The sequence below is a fragment of the Camelus bactrianus genome, chromosome 2, assembly GCF_048773025.1.
Source record: "Camelus bactrianus isolate YW-2024 breed Bactrian camel chromosome 2, ASM4877302v1, whole genome shotgun sequence".
NCBI lineage: Eukaryota > Metazoa > Chordata > Mammalia > Artiodactyla > Camelidae > Camelus > Camelus bactrianus.
Window position 1 is genome coordinate 130,154,416 of NC_133540.1, and position 23,505 is coordinate 130,177,920.

Consider the following 23,505-nt stretch of genomic DNA (forward strand, 5'->3'; position numbering starts at 1 on the left):
GTTCTGCAAGCACTTTTCAGCTGGGGAGTGACTCGACCTCATCCGCTTTGTGGCAGGAGCTTTCCAGACGCGACAGGGTGCGTGAGGCGCTGGTGAGTGGAAGCAGGAGGGGAGGCAGGAGGCTACAGCAGCAGACTAGGGCTATTTACCGTGCAAGGCCAGCTCATCCCCTACGCCTATCCTTTTTGAAACTACGGACGTCTGCTGCGCATAGCTAGAACGCAGCCGGGTCACAAGCGAGCATCCCCTGAGTTTGAGCACACCCCACAGTATTACTTTATTCTGTTGCGCAGATCACGTGCTTGGACGCTGCAGTCGGAATCTTATGAACGTCTCTAAATGCTCCTCTTCCTTTCTGTATCCATCCCCTCCCTGGGGACCCGACACGGGGACTGGCCCCTGTCTACACCACGCTTTGCCTAGCGCTGATCTAGGCGAGGGACGCTGGCTACTGGGACCAGCTTAGTCTCGGAAGCCGGGCCTGTTCTGTGCCTGGCACCGTGGTGTATCCTGGCGCCTCAAGAAAGAACAAAACCCCACTGATGTGTGTCCTTCTGGGACTTACAGCTCAGAGCCGGCGGCGCATGTTTATAAGTAAATCTAACACAATGTTGGGGAGATGTGAACTCAATAGGAACGCCTTTAACCTCAAGCCATCTGAATCTTTCAGGGCGACATTTGCATTTGTTTAAATACAAATGTTACAAATGTTGGTCGGAAGAGCGCAACGGAGGGTTTCCCCTAAGGCCAGAGCCCAACGCTACACTGAGCCCTCCGTGAATTCGCCAACGGGGCAAGTCCAGCCTCCCACGGTCCCGCTCCCAAGGCATAAGAGAAGCAAAAGCAAAGCGGCACAACGCGATTCTCGCCGGAGGTGGGTCGGAGGGAGGGCTGGCCGCCGGCTCGGGGGTGGGAGCAGGGGACAGGGCTGCATCCCCGACGGCTTGGAGAGCGCGGGGCCGCAGGTGCGCTGGCGCGGGGTAGATAGAGCTCTACACGCGCGGAGCCGGGACGGCCCGTCGCGCAACGACGCCACAGGCCGCCGGCGGTACTGCAGCGCTCGGCGGGCGCGGGCGGGGCCGGGGCGAGGTCCAGGCGGCCTCCCGTGGCTCTACCGGCCGCGCATGCCCGGTGCGCTGCTCGCGGCTGCCGGCTGGACCCAGCGGGCTGGACCCAGCGGGCTGTCCTGCCGGTCTGGACGCGACCAAGCAGGGCGCGGGAGAAGGAGGCAGCGCCGCAGGGAGGCAAGGGGTGGCTGGAGCCTGAGCCTAACCTCAGGCGCCCTCCTCCGCCCCTACCACCTCCACAAAACGTTGCCCCAGTTACTCTTTTTGCACCAATGAGAAAAGCGTCTCAGAGACCGGCATAATTTGCCCAGGGCCACACAGCCGGTACAGATGAGTAATGGGACCAGGATTCGACTCTGCCGCCTCCACCTCCCGCGCCTCAGGACTGGAAGGAAAACTGAATTTGAGTATCTGGGCTTGGGACCTTGGGCAAGGAGGCCTTCGTGTCTCTTTCACAGATGAGCAGACTAAGGCTCAAAGTTACTACGCATTCTTGAAATATTTCAAAGTGTTCAAAAACAAACAAACCAGCCGCTTCCTTGGGTCTACTGTTTATGCATGGCCTTTACATGCCCGGGATTTACATGTCTTTGTCCTCGCCCCCTCTCCGTCTCTCCCTCTCGCCACCCTCCATCCCCCAAACACTAGCATGAGGTTGCCAATCTGGCTGTTAGAGACCAAGCCGTCTTCCAAGGCAAAGTAGGGTCAAGACCTTCCTCTGAACCACAGGGTCTTCACTGGCAGAATCCGAGTAAATGGCTCCCTAAAGTCACACAGTTTTTAAGTGTGACCTCCTAGGATGACCTAAATCTACGCTGCCCTTCCTTCTTCCTCATTCGTGCACAACCTGTGCCCGTTTCAGGGTCTCTGCCCTTCTCTCTGTGTAAAGAAAGCTCTTTTCCATGTTCCTGTGCTGGGTCCTACTCATGGCTGAGAGCTCAGTTTCAGTCCCCTTCATTGAGCCTTTCAGCTCATCCTGTCTCTTGCTTTGCAGTCCCTTCCACATCACCCTACCCAGTTTTATTTTCCCCTTGGCCTCTAGCACTCCCTAATATTAATTAAATATTCCATTAATTGCTTGAGATCTACAGCCCTCAACAAAGTGAATGCTCCCTGAGAGCAGAGCCTCATCTGGTTCCTCTCTCTAACCTCAGACCCAGCCTGCGCCTGCACTAAATAGGCCCTCAACAAATGTTTGTTGAATTAGTAAGTAAAGGAATAACCGTCAGCTCCCAGCCCTTACACTCAGTGACTGGTCTTGGTCACAGTGTCTTCCGTCCTCTCTCCTGTCTGTTAACCAGTCATATCTGGGAGCTTGTATTAAGTGCTTAGGGCTGCTGTAACAAATAGACATTTATAGTATCACAGTTCTGGAGGCTAGCAATCAGCAGAGCCATGCTCCCTCTGAAATCTATAGGGGAGGATCCTTGCTTCTTTTCAGCTTCTGGTAGCCTGAGGCATTCCTTGGCTTGTGGCGGCATAACCCAAATTTTGGCTTGTCTTCACCTAGCCCTTTTCTCCCTGTGTCTCTGTGTCTTCTCTTAATCTCTTCTCTTAAGGACACCAATCATGTTGGATTAGGGCCCACCTAATGATCTCACCTTAACTACCTCTGCAAAGACCCTAGTTCCAATAAGGTCACATTCACAGGTGTCAATTCCCATTCCCACGTACTGAATTTTAACATCTTTTGAGGGGACATAGTCCAGCCTACAACAGAGGTGACCCACGGTTTACTGCGAAGGGATTTAGGCAAACTAAGCGAGAGGGTGGGGAAGAAGACATGAAGGGCAATCGTCAGTGTAGGAAATGTGCACTGGCTGACCGCCCTGAAATAACATTTCTGGGTGAACTCTCCTGCATCAAAAGAGTTTTAGGGGACAACACTTCAACTTCAAGGGTTTCTACAGGAGTGGTTTCTATCCCTGCTTGGCCCTTTTCCAGGCTGTAAACACCCCATTTCCAGATCTTCCACAAAGCATTTTATCTCCCTGAATTTGGGCTTCTGAGAAGTATAAATCTGTCAGGGACTGTGCTAACCCTTGACCTGTTTTCTCTTGTTCAATGTTGACAACTGGCTTGTGGGGTAGGTCCTAGTCTTCACTGAATTTCACAAGGAAAACTGAGGTTCAGACAGGCTAGGGAGCAGGCTCACAGCCTGCGTGTGCGTGAGGTCGGATTTATAACCTGCTAGCTCTAACTCCAGAGAAACTTCCAGGAAACCCAGAGGTAGTCTTTCAGCAGTTCTGTGTGACTCAAGAGGGCAGAACTATACTGCATGAGTGGAAGTTACAAGGAGAGGCAACGATTTGGGATAAATTTCAGGAAACAAATCTCTAATCCTTAGAATTAACAGGTTTTCCTGATTTGGCTTCTTTTGCCACCGAGACTTCCAGGCAGTGACCAGTTTGGATTCTCAATGCCCTTCCCAAACCCACCTGACTCCTGAGGAAGGCTTTGAACTCTCTGCCCCATTCTCTCTGATACGAACTGGACATAAATGTGTTTTTCTGAGAAGAGGTGCACTAGCTTCTCTGAGCCCCAGGAAACAACAGGAGCAGGGGGCTCCCTTATCAGGAGTAAGTACCTCGCATAGAACAGGGGGGAGGAAGAACTGCTGATGGTGGTCTCTCTCTGGGATGGCATTCTCTCTGCCCAACTCTTGCTATCTTAGTGGTGGGCGTGCTTGCCCGCTGCTGGTCCCGAAGCTGGCATTGTCTTCCCGAAGTTCACTTCTCCATGTTGAATAATTGTCCCAGCCCCGCATCTCCTTCCTGCATCCGGGCCGATGTCCACGCGCCCCGACCTCTGACCTCCAACAGGAAGGTGTTGGAAAGCAGCCTTGCCCCTTCCGGCGCTTTGAAATAAACTCTTAGCTGTTATTCCTGGAGAAACTTGGATTCCCGGTGACGCTGCTCCCCTGCCACAATCTGCTCGTAATAGGGAGAAATTGTATTGTGTGGGGAGCCGCATCCGAGTCACTGATTATAGGGACTCTAGCAATATAGTTCCCTTCTTTCTTAGAGAGGGGTCTATTCGAGGTATATCTTCCTTGTGTAAGGTTAGAAGGTTCCCCCTACACAGTACTGCAGTCCGAGAAACAGGAAAAAACACTGGCATTAGATTCGCTTACTCCATCTCCAGGCTTTCCCCAAATCACTGTCTGGTCTGCCCCTCGAAACAACCTACGTGTTAAATGAGGCTCTGAGCTCCAGGTCTGATCTTCCTCACTTTCAGAAATGAAAATTTTGAGACACCGAGAGATCAGGGGCCTTTCTTGCCCAAGGACCCGCAGCTAGGATGCAAGAGTCGGGATTCGAACCTGGCCTTCAAGGCCATTTCCTTGACTGCTGCTTTCAGAAGAAAGAATTTGGACGCTGAAGACTGAGCGCCTTTTCTGCTCCTGGACTTTAAGCTCCCCGAGGGCGGAGGGCCAAGGCGCCCTCGGCTTGGACCTAGCGCGGCCACACAGCTGGGGCCCACGACCGGTCTGCTGGGCCAACAATGGAAGCAGAGTCAATTCTTCTTCGGGGAGGCTCCTGGAGCTTGCGGGCATCCGGGCTAAGCACGGACACTGCACGCAGTAGACGTGGACGCGTCGGGTCGAGCTCTAAGTCCAAGACCAGGGCTCGGCGGGGCTTTCGCCTCCGCGCAGCGTGGAGACCCGGCGGGGGCGGGCGCAGCCTTAGGGACCTCGGACGCCCGCCGCGCTGCAGCCGAGCCTCCGCGCCGCACTGCGCAGGCGCGGAGCCGGCCGGGCTCCGCCCCCGGAGTAGGGACCTACAGCGGGCGCGGCGGCGGCGGCGGCGGCGGTGGCGGCGGCTTGAGGCGGGCGGTGTAGACGCCCCTTCCCGGGACCCGGACCGGCCGGCCGGGTGAGTGGCTGAGCGGGAGGACGACGGCGCCGGGTCCGCGTGCCCGGGGCGGGCGGGGCCGGGGTGCGGAGGGGTGCCGCGGGGCCGCGCGGGGCAGGAGCCGGACGACGAGGCCGCGCCGGGGCCGGCAGCCGGCGCCGGGTGGTGCGGGCCGCGGCCCCGCGTGCCCGAGCCGCCGGCCGGCGTCGTGGCGGGAGGCCTCGGGGCAGACGGGACGGGGCCGCGGGCCCCGGGCTGGGTGCGGGGGAAGGGGCGGCGGGCCCCGGGAGAGGGGAGGGGAGGGGAGGGCGGGGGGCGCCGGGCGGGGTGGGGGGAGGGGGCGCGGGGCCGGGCGGGGCGGGCGGGGCGGGAAGCGCAGAGCCCGGGGCCAGGGGTGGCGGGGGCTGCGAGTCCGGCGCCCCCCGGCCCGCCCGCCCGCCTGCCCGCCCGCCTGCCTTTGTGCAGCCACCGCGACCCTCACACGCGCCCCGAACGCTCTGGGTCGCGACCCTCGGCGGCGGCGGTCGGGCTGCGGGGCGACTGGAGTGGAGCCGCCGGGCCCGGCCTCCTCCGCCCGCCCCCGGCGTTTTAAATGATGCAGCTCCCGGGAGAGTTCCTACCGGTCGGCTGCGAGCAGGAAGTGTCGTCAGGAGGCCATTTTTAAAGCCTCCTGCGGGCCTCGGAGGTAAGCGTTGACGTGTTGGGTTTTCAGTAGTTAGACGAGAGCTCTGCGACCCCTGGAGGGGCCCGGACGTCCCCCGGGAGACAAGGATGTAACCCCATTGTCCCCGCGCCTCCCCTTCTAGCCGCCGCTCTGTGAGATGTGGACTCGCCTTGGAAACTGTGTCCCGTCGGTGTGAGTGTGCCAACAATAAACTTGAAAACCGGACTGGCATTGTCTTTCCTTGGGAGTTTTGGGGCAGGTGCCCAGGGATGGGCTTGTCCGTCGAGGACCTGTGCATCTTTTTGCTGGAGAGGGGCTAAGGGGAGGGCCGATGATGAAGGTTTGACTCATTCTGAATGCTGATGTCACTCTTTGTGGGAGCTCCCCCGTCCCAGCTGCCCTTTTCTCTGGTTGCGTTGGGGTCGTTGGGCAGTTTAAGGCCAGGAAACAACGCAGGGTGCAAAAGAATGAAAATGCCTTAATCGGAAAGGGAAAGCCAAGGAGAGGATGAACACGTAAGTTCCTCTGTGTGCTTTGAGTGTATCCCGTTAAAATATCCTTGATTTTAAAAACTGGAATGATGAACGATTTACCAAGCCAGCGTTAAAAAATAAAAAATGAAATGATGAGCCCTCTGTCCTGCTTAAAAATAAACGTCTACACAGCTAAGCTATAATGTGTTAGAACCCTTGAACTGTGTCCCTTAAGTTTAGAATTGAAGTCACCAGGAGAGAGAGAAAACCAAGGTCTCCAGGAGCCTGTAGAAAAGCAGAGAAACAGAACAGGAATGTATTCTTTGTCTGTACCTGAATCTGGTGTGTGAGGTTCATTCCAGCCCACGATGTGTGTACACAGCAGGCAATACTGGCCCAGCAAATCGTTGTTTAAAAACCATCATTGTAATATCATATCATCTGTTCAGGTAGAATACAAATGTTTGGCTTTTTTGAATTGTATTGATGTAATCTTTAACCGAGGATGCCTTATTTTGGTTGGTTTTTTTTTAAATCTTGGATCTAACGGCCTTGAAAAATAACACTTCTGTATGTATCCAGTTCTATTGTGCTGATAAACGTTCATTGCAGATGCATTCTGAAAACAGACAAAGGAGGACGTTATTTTATTTATTGGGCCTCCTCCCTGATGTGTCATGCCAAACTAATGTAGATTTTTAAAATCCAGTAATAGCAATTGAAAAAAAAAAAAACAAACAAACATCTATCTCTCTTGGTTGGTTTGTTTTAAAGTAAGAGGATCTGGGCCAGTTTAGGAGTAAGGGGGAAAACAAAACGTTGTTACTATTGTCACCACAAAGGCTGACATTTCTTTCGTTCATTGACTCATCCATTCAGCCCCTACGTGTAGAGTGCCTTCTGTGACCAAGCCCTGTGCTGTTGACCGCGATAAACGAGGTCCTCACCAGTGAGGTTTCCTCTGCCTTGATTGTTCTCAAGCTGCTTGGCGTAGACTGCATTTTCTTTGTTCACATACACAAACTCAGCCAGCTGCAGTTTCCAGGATCCATCCTTGGAGCAGAAGTGGCTGGAGACCATTTGATGCAGACATGCTTATCATAGGGTGGGGAGTGGGGAGGCATCAGAATAACCTGGGAGGAGTTTGAAACCACATGCCTGAGCCCACCCCAGGAAAAGGACAGTCTAACTCATTCCTTCACCTGAGTCCAGGGAAGCCTTTTTTTTTTTTCATTTTAGACTCCTTCACTTAATAAAGGCTTTGGGGGGCTTATTCCCCTTATTTTCCAGAAGAAAAGTACCTGGAGAAAGCAAGGCTATACAGGCCCAGGACTCAACCCCCAGTGTCTGGCTTCTGCTGCAGGGCCCTCTGCCGTGCCTCGCTGCCTCTCAGGGTTCTGAGCTTGGAACCCTGTGCCAGGGCCTGATGTTGAGACCGGATGGGACTCGGTGCCTGGGAAGAGGCCCGACAGAGAAGGAAGAGCCCGTGGGACTCACCATGCGTTTGACTCACATCAGCAGCTCGGTGGCTCCAGGCAGGAAGTCAGAACAGTGCCCGAGTGGCAGCCGACGGCTGTGACTTCAGTGCACAGTGTCACAGCAGGGTAGCAGAATACACAGAACTTAGACTAGACGCCAGCTGACCAACTCCATAACCGTAGAAAAGCCACAGTTTCTCCAGATCTTACAAGAAGCAGGTAAGTGAAGGTGTACTTTGAGGAGTGATGGAGGTAATGTATGAATCTGCCTCCTTCCACCTGACTTGGGCCAGGGTGCTCCAGGATTGACAACTCAGCCAGCCACTGACAGCATCCTGATCAGGTCACTAGTGCAGCGTTCACCACTTTACTGAAACCATTTCTTTCCGGCTCCTTTTACTACTCTGTAAACAAGCAAGACTGAGAAAACCAGCCTTTGGCAGGTGCCGGGGTCAGCAGTCCTGGGTCACGCTCATTGTACTCACCCTGCCGGGCACATTTACGTTTCTAAGACTAAAAAGTGGTTCCTGTACTTACACTCTGGAGCGCATCAGTGATGTTGTTTCCAAGGTCAGATGGCTAATAAACAAGGGTAGGACCCAGAGTCTACCTGCCTGGTCTTACCATTGCAGTTCATGGCATGGGCCTTGCCCCACCTCCAGGCGCCCGTGGCACGGGGGCGTTGATACTACTGTCATTCCCTGTGTGCTCCTCTGCACCTCTAGTGTCTGGTGGTTGGTCACAACCTTGGCTGAACACTAGACCCACCTGGGAAGCTTTTAAAACACCCAAAGCCTCCCCCAGCACACAGTGAGGCCCAGACATGATTATTTGTACAGCTCCCCTGGTGAATCTGGTGTGTGGCAGGGTGACCAGACATCCTAGGGACCTCTTTATGTAAGCTTAACATGCTGGTTATATTGTGATAGGTTGATTACCCTAATGCAGCCAAGGTTAAGAATCACTGGTTTAGTGGGAGATAATTCTCCTTTGTATAATTATACTTTCTATTAAACTTTCACTCCATTTCTTCTACAAAATTCTGATTTTAAGGCAAAAAGGAGGGGAGTACAGAAATGTATTTGGCCTCCTCCTTTATCATCTTTGGAGACCTGGAGTCACTGGGAGTGTTTAATGACACAGAGTGTCATGCTTGTAGCGCTGCTTTATTTTTACCCTTTTTAATGCAAACGAGCATATTTGCCTCAACACTTTTTCCTCGTATAGAACCGTAACTTTTAGACTTTAAAGGCTCTAGCACTAGTCATACAGTCTTTAGAAATGTTGTCTCTTAAACTGTTTTTAAAAAAAACTGTATAAAGTCCTTTGTTTTCCAGTGTAGCCTCAATTCATGTGCTCAGCAGTGTGCTCCACAGTGCCCAGCCATCCCAGGATCTCTCCTTGGTAGCCTGAAGGGTGGGGCGGGATGACCCCCTTCCCCAGCCATGGAACTCAGCCTGAGGCCTTGTTCTCACTCAGCTCGTTTGTGAAGCTGAGATTACTGGGCTCTTGTACATTTGAAGAAATCTTAAACAGGAATACATTGACTTATTTCCTGACAAAACACGCAGTTTGCCAAGCATAAGGTTACCTGCTATTTGCATGTACCATCTCCCCACACCGGCCATGTAAATCAGGCATTATTCCCATTTTACAAGTGAGGAAACTCAGGCTCAGAGAGGAGCTAGCAAGCCCAGAATGACACAGGTGTTAAGTCAGAAACCCAGGTTTTGAACCTCGTTCCTGATACCCCAAGGTGATTACGCTTTCCGCTCCGCTGCACTTGTCACCTGGAAAGCAGAGGAGTCAGAACAGGGGCTGTCTTGTCCAGCCTTCTTACCCCAGTCTGTGCCCCAAATAATACACTTAGTTTCAGAAGGAAAGCTAGAGTCCCAAAGATGTCCAAATGTTCATCAGCAACATTTGGAAGTGTTTTTAGCCATTAAGATGGCTGTCAATTTTCAGTTCAGTCATGGCTGACTGCAAGGTAGATTCACAAGAAGAAAATAATACTTCATTGATGTTTTTCATTGTTTAGATCTATTTACCACTCAGTGGCAATTCTGATTCTTCGCAATTGTCTGAAAAAGTTCTTGGCTGAGTCAGGCAGCAGTTTGTTCTTAAATACTAGCTTACTGGGGAAGTATTGGCAGTTTACATTCCTAACGTTGGATTTTTTTTTTTTTTCCCTCTGATCGGGTATTACTCGGTTACAAGCTACTGGTCACCTGGGAGTTGAGTGTTTTAAATTTTTCGTTATTGGGAGATGTTAGACTAGTCTTTGCTATGGCTAAATAGACCAGAGGAGCTGATACAGTTTGGGAGCACATGTGCCACTGGGCTGAGGGCTTTGCATACATTATTCTAGTTTGCTTCTCCTAATTACCCTTTAAGTTAATGGTATTAAAGCCTCTTTCCTTGCCTGACAGTAAGTGGGGAGAACTCCTATGTGTAAGGACGCAGCAAATAAGGGACAGAGTCAGAGTTCGAGCTGCAAAGCTGCCCGCTCCGTTCCCTGTGCTCCTCAGGGAGAGCAGCCATTCCTGCCCCAGCCGTGGAGGTGATAGAAGCCGCCGTGAAAAGGTTTCTGGAAGAGCTTCCTACGTTTGCATCTCCGTCCAAAAGAGGACGCTGTCGGGCAGCTAGAACTTAACTGAGTTCGGTGGGCCTCTTGTGAACAGAAATGTATGTGGTGAGCCATGTGGCACTCATGTGACTTAATTGCCAAGCCCCTTTCTGTTTTTTTTTTTGACTTTTCACATTAACATCTGGCATGGGAACACATTCGTTTGCTACAGGGATAATTCACAATTCAGCTGGGCTTGGAGAATAAAAGGTAGGTCAGTAACTAGAGTGTATGTAAACCTGAGTTGTCACGAGCGCTCTTGGAGTTGAAGCATCTTTTCCATGGGGATTAGAAGCACCTTGGCCCCTCTGCCTCTAAGGTAAGGTGGCTGGTTTTGTTCCAGAGGTGAATTGTGTTTAGACTGTACAGCTAGGCAACTATGATTACAATTATGAAATGAGGTTCAGTGTATATTCCAGAAAGAGGCGATGCCAGGCAGCAAAGAAGCCTATATGTTAGCCCCTTTGACTACTTATGGAATAGGCATCACTTCTTCTATTTTCTTCATGAAAAAAAGAAAACGGTATTTTTAACAGTTTGTGATATGTGTGTAACCTACCTACGCACTTCAGTCACCTTGTCACACTTAGTCCCCATGACAGCCCTGTGAGGTGGGTGCCCCTACCGTCTGTTTTGGAGATGAGGATTCACGCGGTTTGCTCCTTGCCAGACACCTGAAAGGGATGGGACTGGGCTTTGAAACCCTGTAATCTGATTCCAGAGTCTAGCTGTAAACACTGTTTGCAGCTTGTTTCTGTTCTAATTCTGTTGAGCATTTGACATTGCCAGTATTTAGAAGTCAGATGCTTCCTTTTAATAAGACCCTCACACAGCCTTCGTGGCTTTTATAGCCTCAATGTCAGTAAACTGATTGCTGTCAAACTCAACATGTTTCTCCGTTAGTCCCCATGATAAATTTTTGAGAGACCAGGTCAAGTGAGCTCAAGGTCAGAAGGAAACCCCACCAGCAGCGGACGCTGCCCTCAGGCTTTTCCCCCGGGAAAAGATGAGACTCCGTCTAGAGGAAGTATGTTTGTCACACACCTGGCCCCTCCTCTCTGGTGTGTGGAAGTTGTCTTTGTCTGATGCTGTGGATAATTCTGCATTAAAAAGCTCACTGTTCCTATTTAAAAACAACATTAAGTAGCTATTTTATTTATTATATCCAAAGTTAATAATGCTAGGTATTTTCTGTGTTTTTGAGAACCTTCCTAAGTTATCCAAAAAAATGTGTTTCTAGTCCAAGGAGGTCAAAGGCACCGGTTTTGTAACCAGTGTTGTGAGTTTAGAAGGTAGGCAGACATTTCATTGATAGGGATTTTAATAGTGATTGATTTGTGCCCTCTCAGCGTTTGGTGCACACAGGGCCTTCATCTACAGTGTTTTATATAATCCTTGGTCATCAGCCTACTGGGCAATAATCTGCCAAGAGGATCCGGCTTCACAGGTGGTTGTACCTGAATATGAACGAGGTAGAGAAAGTCGCAAGGAGGGAACGGGGGCTTGGGCACCCGTGACTCAGGTGTGCTCGGAACAGCCTCAGGAGTGTCCAGGTGTAAATGCTAATGGCAGAGCCGTCTGCGCTTTCCCCTGCCACGGCGTCCGTTTACCTCTGTCTCAGGGTGCGCCATCGGAGGTCATTTCCCTCCGTGACTAGCTACACAAGTTGCAGTGGCCAGAGAACTTTGCTTGGTTTAAAGAAGCCTGCCATCTTTGTCACCTGGACAGAGGGGAAGTACCAATGTAGAAATGTTAGAAATGTTGCATTATTGTGCAAATGGTTTAGAAGCCAAGACAGTGCTTTCAAACAGGTGACCTCCCTGGGTCATGGCCTAGGTGTCTTTCCTCCCCATCAAGCTGTATTTGTGAATCACAGCCTCGGTCCTCATACTGGCACTTGCTTCTGTGGATTCTTAATCCAGAATACCCACTGAGATGGTTTTGCAGAAGTACCTGCAGGAGTGCTCTGCATTCCTTAGTCACCAGAGCAGGCTTGGTTCATTCTCTGGACTTCTCCTCCAGCAGAATGCTTTCCACTTCTTGCTAAGGTATATGATCTTATCATCCAGTCTGTCAGATTTCAGGGCTTCAGTTCTAGGAGGAATGGCACCTCCAAGTTTTAAGAGGACTCGAAGAGAAAATGGCAAAACTGCCTCCTGTGATTTTTCAGGAATCTTGGAAGCTGGGAAAGGTGCTAGAAAACTTAAAGTGCACAAATGGAATCTTGGTTTGGATGATTCTTCAGTTATCTCGTCACATGATTTGAGAATTTCTTACGATTAATATATAAGGTGTTACGGTGAAAGAGTTGGTAGCAGGTTATACCAGGCAAGTAAGTTATTTTCTTCCCTCCCCCTCTTTTTTCCCTTCCTCCCTCTTGTCCTCTTTCTTTTCCTCCTCTGCTTTCTTTCTCTCTCTCATAGGATTATGAGGCTGGTAGGTGAGAGGTGTGCGTGTGGACTGATAATGCACATCTTCTGAACAGAACTGAGACTGGATGAGAGAAGAGAGGAGCAGGTTCATGGCTGGTCTGTCGGGGCTTAAGGTTGGTAGCTCCAAGGTCAAGGTATAAGAAAGTAACAAGGAGGTTGGTTTCAGTTTTATTTAGCGGTAAATTGTGGACGAGAGCTATGTGAAAATAAAGTGAGGTTTAGGGGTTTTGTTCATGGCAATGTTAGAGCATCAGCTGGTGAAGTTGTTTTAAAGGATTGAAGTGTTGCTAGAAGTTGCAGCCAGTGATCTCTAATACTGGCTTTTCAGCAGAATTATGTGGAGTGCTTTCACAAACCGCAGATGTCTCTTCCCCTTCCCTCTCCCTACTGAGACTTAGATTCACGAGCTTTGGGATGAAGCCTAGGAATGTCTCTTAGCTGTGATTCCGAGGCCCCTCCGGATTCAGGAACCACTGGACCAGATCTCCTTAAATCCCCTTTCAGCCTCTGCGTTCCTCTGGCTAGAGGTTTTCTAGGCTCGGGTTGCAGCCATCACTTCCTCTGTTTTAACTGGATGGAAGTGCCAGCATGCACATGTTAGCGGTAGTGGCTTTCTTACATGATGAAAAGTCTGCAGTCATCTAGGTGAGCATAGATGAGTGAGTGGATACAAATGGGCAGCTTGCTTGAGGTCACTTGGATGAGTAGCAGGAGCTCAGGGTGTCACGTCTGTCCCCCTTCACCAAAGCCAGTTTACAGATCCGGAAAATAAAGTGCCTGTGACATGTCTGAAAGCCTTTCTGCTGTATGTCCCAGGAGTGCAGTGGGAAGTGGACGTCTTGTCTCTGCCCGTGCCCATCAGTGTGCAGGGCGGCAGCTGTGGGTCCTGTCCTGTCCACAGCCCCCTCACGCAGGTGTGTGTTTGAACACTGAGGGGCCGGATAGCACCTCGCAAGCCCCCGGGCCCCTGCCCGCTTGTGTACGTGCACACTCAGGCCGGGGTGGCTCTGCCTGAGCCCCTGGATGCCTGACTGTGCTGGGAGTCACTTTTGAAAGGAGGCAACTGTCTTGCAAAAGCGAAATAGGGAAAGATGCTGTTGCAAAAGAAAATAAAGCTTGTTATCAAATGTGATATGTTCTTATGGTGCTTTCCAAACATGCTTTTAAAGGCAGGTTTCATGCTAGATCTGAATGTGCTGTCGTTTCCACAGTAAGACCTTCTGCTCCCCCAGGTCGGCCTTTCAGACTTACTTTGTGTGGCTCTTGGCCTGTTAGCAGGTCCCAGAAGGGGGCTGCCCGCTCCCCAGTGAGGAGCTGCCCGTGAGGCTGTGCCTCTCGGCACTGAGGGAAGCACTGTAAACTTTCACAGGTGTTGCTTTGCGCTCCAGTGCTCGGTCATCGTGGCTGCACTGTGGAAGAAGCTGGCTACGTGTCCTCAACTCTGACTGCCAGATGGAAAAACAGGCTCAAAAGATTCAAAAGGTTTTTTTTCCTAAGGTCATGAAAGAAAGGCTCTTAGCAGATCCCAAGCTAGAGTGGTTTTTGTTTAGCTCCTAGCTCTGTGTATTCTGAAAAAGGAATGTGTATTTAAAGACAATTAACTACATCTGTGTAAAAATTAGCCACTGTATTAGACATACTGTTGTACTTGCTGTAGAAAACAGGCCACCTTCCTGTCCCACCTGGGTCCCCTCCTCCGTCGTTTCGCACTCACACACTCCTGTCCTTGTGGCTGCTGGAGGCGCTGGTTGGAACAGAAGTCAGATCATGTCCCGTAGCTGCTCCAGGCGCTGCCCGGTTCTTTTCGTCACGTAGAGGAAAAGCCCCATCCTTGTGATGCTGTGATACAGAGCCGTCCTTGACCGGTCTCCCCATCCCTCCGACCACGTCCCCCTCCTCCTCTCCCCTCTTGTCCCCGCTCACTGCCCACCGGCCTAGGCCTCTGCTGTTGCTCAGATGCTCCAGGCCCACTCCCCACACCTCTTTGCCTTCTCTCTGCTTGAAACCCCCTCCTTCCTGGCAGCCACAGCACCCACTCCCCGGCTGCCCCGAGGTCCCTGCTTCAACGTCAGCTTGTCATGGGGCCTTTCCTGACTGTCCACACCTCCACACCCTCCAGTCCTGCAGCCTCAACACGAAATTCCCTTTGCGTTATTTTATGGTTTATTTTCCCCAATTGCTTGCCACCCTCTGACAAATAGGTATATAACTTGTCTCCCCGCTCTGTACCCTCAAGAGGAGAGGGACTGATCTGCTTTTGGTCACTGCCCTATAGCGTTCAGAGCAGTGCTGGCACGTGTCATGCTCAGGAAGATGTTGGAGTAAGTATTTGTCTCCATATTGTTGTCAGTATATTGCTGGCCTCTTACCACTTGTGAAGGCAAATGGGGCGCGTGCGAGAGAGAGGGAGAAAGAGAGAGAGGAGATAATCAGCTGTAACTTAGAAACAGGTGGGCCCCTGAGTGTAACTGGCTCTGCCACTGGATAACTTGTGTTTTTAGAAACTAAAATGATAGCCTCCTTCCTGTACAAAGTTTTAGTGAGGCTACTATGAAATTGTACCCTGCAATCTCTAGCATGCTCAAAGTGACACTTAAAAATAACTGTCACTCATCAGAGGCTGCTCAGAATGACTGCTGTGGTTACCTCGCTCCTGGCATACCTGTGCTTATGGTTGATCTAAAGGGATGAATTTTGGGAGGCAGGCTGAGTGTGAAAATGTTTTCAGTTTAGGCTTGTTATTTGCCAGTTCTGTTGTATTATGTATTGTCGTCAGCATGTGTCTCAAGATAATAGGTCCAGATTTAGCATAAAATTCCCAAGGCCATTGGAATTTAGTGTAAGTTTGGGACTAGGTTAGTTGAGCCTTAAGTTCATGTATTAATCATGCTTTATGATTTCTTTTTTTTTTCCCCTTTAGTGTTGCCTGGAATATAAGAGAATTGGAAACAGTCGTATTTGGGGATCATTTCCTACTGTGGTGGCTTCTGAAAAAAGATACTTAAGTACACTCCCAGGAAGTCGCTGCTTCTCCGCCAACTGCACAGTGCACTGAAGGATGCTTGCCGAAGGATTTTATCATGTGAAGTCTTTCTGGATTTCGGTGGACTCTTTCTAGAAATGCAGATAAAGAAGATGAAGGATATCGGACAGCAGTTGTATACCACACAAGTGAATGATGGACGTAATTCCTTGACCATGTCACCCAAACAGCCTAATGCTAGTCGAGCGACTCGGCCAGACAGACAAGAAGCTCAGGCTCTTTTGTTTCAGGGCTCGGAGGCCGAGGCTGCCGTGATGACCATCGCTACGTGTGCCAAGTGTCAGAGTGTGCACAAGCTCCCTCTTCAGGATCTGAAGAAGGGCGCTGGGCAGAGCCAGAAGGACGACAAGTACGTTTGCTTCAAGTGCAGCCTCGGTGCGGCTCCCCAGCATTTTCCTTTTGTGAACAGTAGCCCCGGTGCTGCTCAGATAGGAAATAACCCCGAGCCCATGTCAAGTGCTGTCGGTAACAAATTTAAGGTAAGGAACTTTAAGCCAGGTAAATACTATTGTGATAAATGTCGATTTTCCACAAAGGACCCACTGCAGTACAAAAAGCACACACTTCAGCATGAAGAGATTAAATTCATTTGCTCTCACTGCAGCTACATTTCCTACACGAAAGGGGAGTTTCAGAGGCACTTGGTGAAACATACAGGCATATTCCCTTACCAGTGTGAGTACTGTGACTACGGCGCTATTAGAAATGACTACATTGTCAAACACAGGAAGAGGGTGCACGAGAAGGCCGGTGGGAAACGGCCGCCCAGAACCGGGGCCAAGCTGGAGCCAAAGAGAACCAGCGCTTCAAAGCCAAACCTGGAGCTTCTAAAAGCTTCCAGTCCAAGGACTGCGTTTCCAAATAAGTTGTCGGATCAGTTGTCAAGGTTCTCCCTCCACACGAATAAAGACCGAACGCACAGCATTATGTTGTTCCCTGAATCAAAGGAACACCAGAAGGATGTCGTGTGCGTTCCGAATAAAGCGAGCCTGTCGGAGCCGAGCGGAGCCAGCCCGTTTGAGAACAGAAGCGTGGAGGTGGAAGTGCTGTGCCCCGCGAGGGAGCCCGTCCAGCCGGGGATGCCGCTGACCGTCGTGGCGCCAGCAGAGCTGGTGGTCCCTGCGAACTGTTTAGCCCAGTTGATGGATGTGAAGGTTGTCAATGGAACACAGCAGCTTGTTCTGAAACTGTTTCCTCTGGAAGAAAATAATTGCCTTGAAGCTGGAGGGGCTGATGGAAGCAGTTCTAAACGTGTGACTAAAGAGAAAAGTTCAAGTGAGCAAGAAAAAGTGGCTTCTTCTGAACAGACAAAGTCACTGACGATTGACGGGAATGTTGGAAAACTGGCAGGCATTGATAACCTTCAGTCATCAGTTCAGAAACAACTTAAAAACGTGAAATGGGTAAGGTCTTACGATTTTCTCATGTCAAATTCTAGTGTGCACAGTGGTGGGGAATCCTTTCTCAACTCTGATATAGTTGAGAATTTGCAGAGAAAATGTTACATGTATCCACATAGAACTGCTCTTCCCTCCGTTGCCTTAAAAGGTCATTCTCCATCATCTCTCATAAAGAGCAGTGTTCTAAGTGGTCTTGGGACCACATCCACCTCTTTTCCGTACAAAGCTGCCGTTTCTTTTACTGAAGGTAGAAGACATTTACACGGTGACTCACACCAGTTATTTCCTGTTGCTGCTTCGCCTGCAACCATTTCCTTCTCTGGAGAAAAGGGCTCCCTGCCCGTAAGTAGAACTGAGCTGGAACCTAGACGTGAGGTCAGCATCCCTGTGAAGATGGTCCCCTCCAGCCGGAAGCTGAAAGCCCACCAGACACAGGAGCACAGGGCGGTCCCAGCTGCGGCCCAGGCCTCCTCCCAGCGCACCGGTGAGTGTTTGCACATAAACATAACGGGAGAAGACGGAATCGGGTCTCAGCAGCCCGGGGGCGAACCGCGGGAACTACAGAGTTCCGAAAGGACTAAGGACGCCTTCGACGGCCCAGTCATCTCCTCAGTGTTTTCTCTGAGCTCGGGGTCTGAGAACGTCCCTGAGGGCGTTAAGTGGAATAGTTCGACGTCTAAAATAAAGTCAATTGAACTCTTGCGCAGAAAGATAGCTCAGCTGATTGAGTCCTGTGGCAGGCCTTCATCTTTGGCCGCAAACAGCGCACATCTTCATTCTGTGGGGAAGGCATCCAAGGCCACTTCAAAAGCCACCCCTGAAGGTATTCAAGAAATTAACATGTCATTCACTGGCGCTGGCTATTCCACGGGCACCCTCCAGAAACCTCAGGATGACGGTAGGGTTAATGGACAGCTTACTCGTCAGCAGGTGTATCCACAGTTTGTGGAAGGCGGCAGTGGGAAAGCCGACAGCAGAGTAACCAGGAAGCCACACGTGGCTACTCCAGTACTGATCTCCAAAGGGGCTGTGTTGAGGGTTCTTAATTCCTCCGAGAATTCCCACATTATAGAGGCCACATGTGAAGCACCTGTCAGCATCCCTTGCAATGAGACACAGGTAATCAAACCTGCTCCGTTCTGTCCGGTGAAGCAGACAGACTCAGACGTGCAGTCTTTGACGAATGAAAGCGGGCCAGTAGACCTGTCCCAAACTCCTGATGTGTCTCTTCGGCCTAAATCAAGAAAAGAGACTGCTCATTGTAGCGCCCTGTCTAAAAGACCCGGACCCCTGCATGGACAGCAAGGAAGCAGTGAAGTGAGTAAGCAAGGGAAACTGTTGTCCAGGAGTCTTCCTATAAGTAAAAATAAAGCCAAACAAGTAAACTCATCCAAGAGGAAAAGCAGACTTCAGGCTGATGCCAGCCGCTGCCTCAAGGATCCTTCCATCTTTCAGGTTGCCAGACAGCTTCGACTGATTGCAGCTAAACCAGACCAGCTGATCAAATGCCCACGGCGCAACCAGCCTGTCATTGTGTTAAACCACCCTGACGTTGACTCACCGGAAGTGTCCAACGTGATGAAGGTCATCAACAAGTACAAGGGCAATGTCCTGAAGGTGGTCCTGTCGGAGCGGACCCGGTGCCAGCTGGGCATCAGGCGGCATCACGTCCGGCTCACCTACCAGAACGCGGAGGAGGCCAGTCAGGTCAGAAGGCAAATGATGCTGAAAATGAAGCTTAAAAAAGTGCATAAAAACAACTACCAGGTGGTGGATTCCTTGCCTGATGACTCATCGCAGTGTATATTTAAGTGCTGGTTCTGTGGGCGGCTCTACGAAGACCAGGAAGAGTGGATGAGTCACGGCCAGCGGCACCTGATAGAAGCCACGAGAGACTGGGACATCCTTTCCTCCAAGGGCGAATGAGCGAAAAGGTGGTCTTCGGAGTAAAGTGTTCTTACCTTCAGTTTATTCTGGTTGGGCTGTTTGGTTTGCTTTCCCTCCCTGACTCAACAGGAGGAGGACAGAATGCCAGGAGGGGCGGCTGGTTCATCCTTCGGGTCCTGGGATGTTGAGAGCCGGGCGTCGGCCCGGGACCGTGGTGACCACAGCCCCTGAAGGAGTTACGCACAAGTTCACAAACATGCATTTTTCTGAAGAGAAGTGAAACTCTCAGCAGATTTTTTAGTGGGATCTGAGACTTTCCTTCGGTCAGCAACCTTCTCCTGAGTAGATGAAAATCTTTTCTGATCCATTCAGGGGGACGAGTTCAGGGTGTTCTATTCGTGCGCCTTGTGGAGCAAATGCTACTGAAGAGCTAAACCCATGTCTGGGTGTGCACCTCCACTTTTTCTTTTCTTTTTTTTTTTTTGCATTAACTCATCTCCCGAATATTTGGTACATAATGGAAATTCTGTCTTCTACTTTGTTACCTTAAGTTTGGTTATAGAAAAGTGGCCATTCTGGTCCCTCACCCACTCTGCAGTGTTCCTGAGTGTTCTCTACAAACAGATTTGTGCTTTCATTGACACTTTTAAAAAATGATTCCCAGTGGTTTGCCTGAACTTACTGCAACAGCAGGTGTTAGGGGAAGAAAGAAACATTTTCAGGCCTTTGCTTTCTTTTTAAACACCTTGATTTATGACAGTTGGGGAGGGAGTGTGCCTTTTTGCCAAAAAAAAAAAAGGAAAAGTAGAAATAGTCACTGAGGGAAAATATATAAAACTGTCTCCTGTTTTCCCCAGCACTGCCACAAAAGTCAAGTAAGTAACCAACCTAAAATGTGGGTGAACAGGCTTCTTACAGCATCGGCAGAATTTGGGGAGACAGTTCAAAACAGGATGGTGAGGAGAGCTGTGGCTTTAATGGAACTTTTGGTTTTCATTTGGGAAAACGCAGACCGTGGGTGGGGGCTGCCCACTCTTCCTCCGTCGCTGGTGGACCACAGACACTGCTCCCCAGGCCAGAGCCTCTTCTCCCTTTGCCTTGAGGCCACTTAAGGTTTTCCGTCATGAAAATAGTAAAATCAGGCAGGAATCAACAGGATGGGACCCGCCCATATCCCTGGCTTTCATTGATGGCAACGGTCTGCTTCTGACTCGTCTGAGTCGCAGCCATGGTTTCCCTGTTGATCACCTTGTCTCAGAAGCAGCACGGAGATGAGTAACCCTCCTGCTGCCCCCAACAGCGGAGGTCAGGACCCGTGCTGGTCTCTAGTCCTCGGTGTGCAGTAGGCAGAAACCTGCCCTCTGCACCGTCTCCTGGCAGGCGTAGCCCGGGCTGGATCTAGTCCGCACTTTCCCACTCAGCCGGGAGCCAGCCATCATGCAGAACACAGACGGCCCAGCCACGAGGCAGAGCGGCCCTTTCGGGGACTCCTTCCTCAGAACCAAGCGCAGTGAGTGGATCCAGCGCTGTTACACCTGTGAAAAGGGCATGAGGGCGACTTCTGTTGTGTGGGGTAGCTGGTGGGAGACTTCCTGATTCTTTTTCCATGTGGGAAAGTCTTAGCTTACCCTCTGGTACATGGGATTGTCATTCTTTGTAGTTGGTTCTCATTACAGATAATCAGCATGGCTTGTGTATACTTCGTTACATAATCATTAAGTTGATTAGTTTGTATTGAAATTTAAAACTTGGGTTTTTTATATGTGTATATATGTACACATATAAATATTTTTTACCATATAAAACTGCAGTAGCTAATTTTTCGATTTCCTATTTTATAATGAAATTATGTGGGCTGGAAAAATACAAAACATTTTATATTCTAGAAGTAATTTATTTTGGAAGTACATTTTTATAATGGTCTGATCTCATTTTTAGACAATGAAAGCACAGTGAGTGATGGGTCTGATTTATACGAACAAATGGGAGCGGAAACCCCTGTGGATCATTGCAGTACAGTATTTGGTCCCTGCACATTTCTCGCTGGTGCTTTTTGGGAAATGGATTGTGTGCACCACTTCACTACATAAAGCAGAGCGTTCTCAAGTTTCATCCATGCAAAGATTTGCCCCCCCCCCCCCCGCCCAGCATGAAAGAAGGCTCTTAAGACTCGGAGAGAAGAAAAGGCTGTGATTTATTCTTTCTCTCCTTCTATACCTCACTGCTTAGTAGCACCTTTCCTGAAAGGCTGGACCATGACCTTTCAGGAAAGATCATGAATCAGGTCAGAGTGTTAAATGTCCACGTGAAATATTTACACTTTGCAGCATCTACTCGAAATTTTCAAGTATTACCTAAAACTCAGCGTATGTACTTGTACAGAGATAAATTTTGTGAGTAGAATATGTAGTTAAGCTTTTTGAGATTTTCAGAACTACAGTGCGTTTTAAGGAGTTAGGGCTCCTGGAAGTCAAAAAATGAGAAAGCAAAAAATGCCTGTCTTCCCTATAGAAAGAACTTTAGAATATAGCTTAACATGTAGGTAAATGTCATGAAACGAACACATTCTAACAAAATAGGAGAAGGAGGGGCAGAAGTGTCCTGAGTGTTTGTGTACTTTCTTACCTTGATTTTGAAGGACCTCCACTCACTAAATGTTATTCATAGTACCTACTACTAAAATCATCTTTAATTTATTTTTTAAAGTTTTTTTTTCATTTTGGGGGATCAATAATGAGACGATCTTGTTATATTTATGATACCACAGAGTGGAAAAAAACTTTTTTTTAAGTATACTCAGATAGGTTCTGTTTTACTCAAATTTTTATCCCCAGTCTGGAACACTTTGTGAGCCCCTCTTCTGGGCCAAGTGCTGTTTGTTGAGCTAAACTGAACACAGTGTAGTAATTAACCCTCAAAAGTCGCACCCCTCTTTCTCTAGGACATACTGTGTAAGCCATCCCAGGAGATGAAGACACGATGCTGCTCAGCCTTGGAATGCTTGTTGAATCTGGTAAATGTCAGTATGAGCAGAAAGCAAAACATTGCATAACATGTTTCAAGCATTATTATAAAGTCCCGTGTTAACAGTTTGTGTCTGCTGCTCTGATTTTGAAACACGTTTGTATATAGATAGAGAAGTTGGCGTAAATTTTGTTAAATAAAGCAACTATAAAATTTTCTCTGTCCTTTCATTTCGAATGTTAAGCGCGTTGGCACGTAGCCTGTCTTGTGCAATACGTTTCTGAGCCAGGTAAAGGCATCACTCTGCACAGTGCAGGTGCTCTGACGTCTGCGAGGGTGTATTTTGAATTAGATGCACTGCTCGTTAATCAAGCATTCCCTGAAATGAGGCCAGTTTGTTTTGTTCTGCTTTGGCTTAAATTCTTCACAAGAAATGCTGGTTTGGGCAGCAGTGGCAGTTTTCATACCATGGTCAGTGACATCAGGGAATGCGTGTGGGTCCCTGAGCTGCCCTCCAGCGTGCCCTTTCAGCTGGGAGTGCGGCTGGGCTGCAGGGGCTTCTAGGCGGTCAGCGGGCCTGCTGGGCCCTGTGGGCATGGCCGCAGAGCTGGTGCTCTATCCAGATACAGCAGAGCCTTTACATCTGCTCCTGCCCACACGCGGGAAGGAAGGGTCAGGATGTTTGGCGAGGGGGCTTAATTCCCTCATCTCCTTCCCGGCACGCAAGGAGTCAAAAAGACAAGAGACTTGGACTTGAATATTAGCAGACCTTAAGGAAAGCAGGAGATGTGAGTTGCTCAGTTCATCAGTTTGGCTTATTTATGATCTGGCTTGAGTTGAGTCATCCTCTCATCCTATAGATCTAGTCTAATAAGTTGTCACCTTGGCTGGTGCTTAGGGGAGAGTAGAGATAAGGCAGCAGAAGCCTGAAGAGGGATTTAATCAGGCCTGGACCTCCAGGGCTGGTTGCAGTGTGACTGGAATAGGGCGCCTGGGCAGAAACTGACTTCGAGGCCAGAAAGGCCCAAAACAGCAGCCACTAGTCCACCTTCTATCGTTAAGAAAACCTAAGCCCAGAAAGATTAATAACAATGGATTTCCATGAAGGTTTCTGTGAAGATGAGGGAAGTAGTGGCTAGCCCAGTGTTCTGGCAGGAAGCACCGTGGTGGCTCCCTGCATCTGTAAGGCTCTTCCCTTACGATGTGGAGAGCCTTTTGTTCCCAGGCTGCGTGCAGCACGAGTTGCCTTCCTAAGCTTCCAACACTCATCAGACACATTAGCTGGGAGGAGGTGTCATACTTGGAGTTAGCCTAGAGCAGTGCTCTCCAATAGGAACACACAATCCCTCTGCGTGGCCTAGACGCCTGGTAGTCGCATTTAAGAGTAAAATGCAGATGAAAGCAAATGTTTTATTTGACCCAATACATCTAAAATATGATCTAAGCATTTTTCAGCCAACAGAAAATCTACTTAGACACTTTTTGTGTATAAACACTGTATGTGTGTATGTGTGAATATATAAATACATACACACTTAAAATGTCCTGAAATCTGTATATTTTAAAGATAAAGCATGTCTCCATTTTGATGCTAAATTTTCAGCTATAATGAGCTGT

At 49.6% G+C, this 23,505-nt stretch overlaps 1 protein-coding gene across 3 annotated transcripts; it reads left to right on the top strand.

Annotated features, from left to right (window-relative positions):
• Window positions 1-4,810: 4,810 nt before the first annotated feature.
• On the top strand, window positions 4,811-22,104 carry ZNF518B (zinc finger protein 518B). 3 transcript variants are annotated; one of them, XM_074350293.1, is made up of 3 exons: window positions 4,860-4,942; window positions 7,349-7,755; window positions 15,515-22,104. In XM_074350293.1, exon 3 carries the CDS (start codon window positions 15,715-15,717, stop codon window positions 18,961-18,963), a length of 3,249 nt encoding a protein of 1,082 aa, XP_074206394.1. In that variant the 5' UTR covers window positions 4,860-4,942; window positions 7,349-7,755; window positions 15,515-15,714; the 3' UTR covers window positions 18,964-22,104. The 3 variants fall into 3 exon arrangements, with proteins under 3 accessions (XP_074206387.1, XP_074206394.1, XP_010971291.2); XM_074350286.1 differs by lacking the exon at window positions 7,349-7,755 and having other exon boundaries at window positions 4,811-4,942; XM_010972989.3 differs by lacking the exons at window positions 4,860-4,942; window positions 7,349-7,755 and adding an exon at window positions 7,763-12,707.
• Window positions 22,105-23,505: the final 1,401 nt, after the last annotated feature.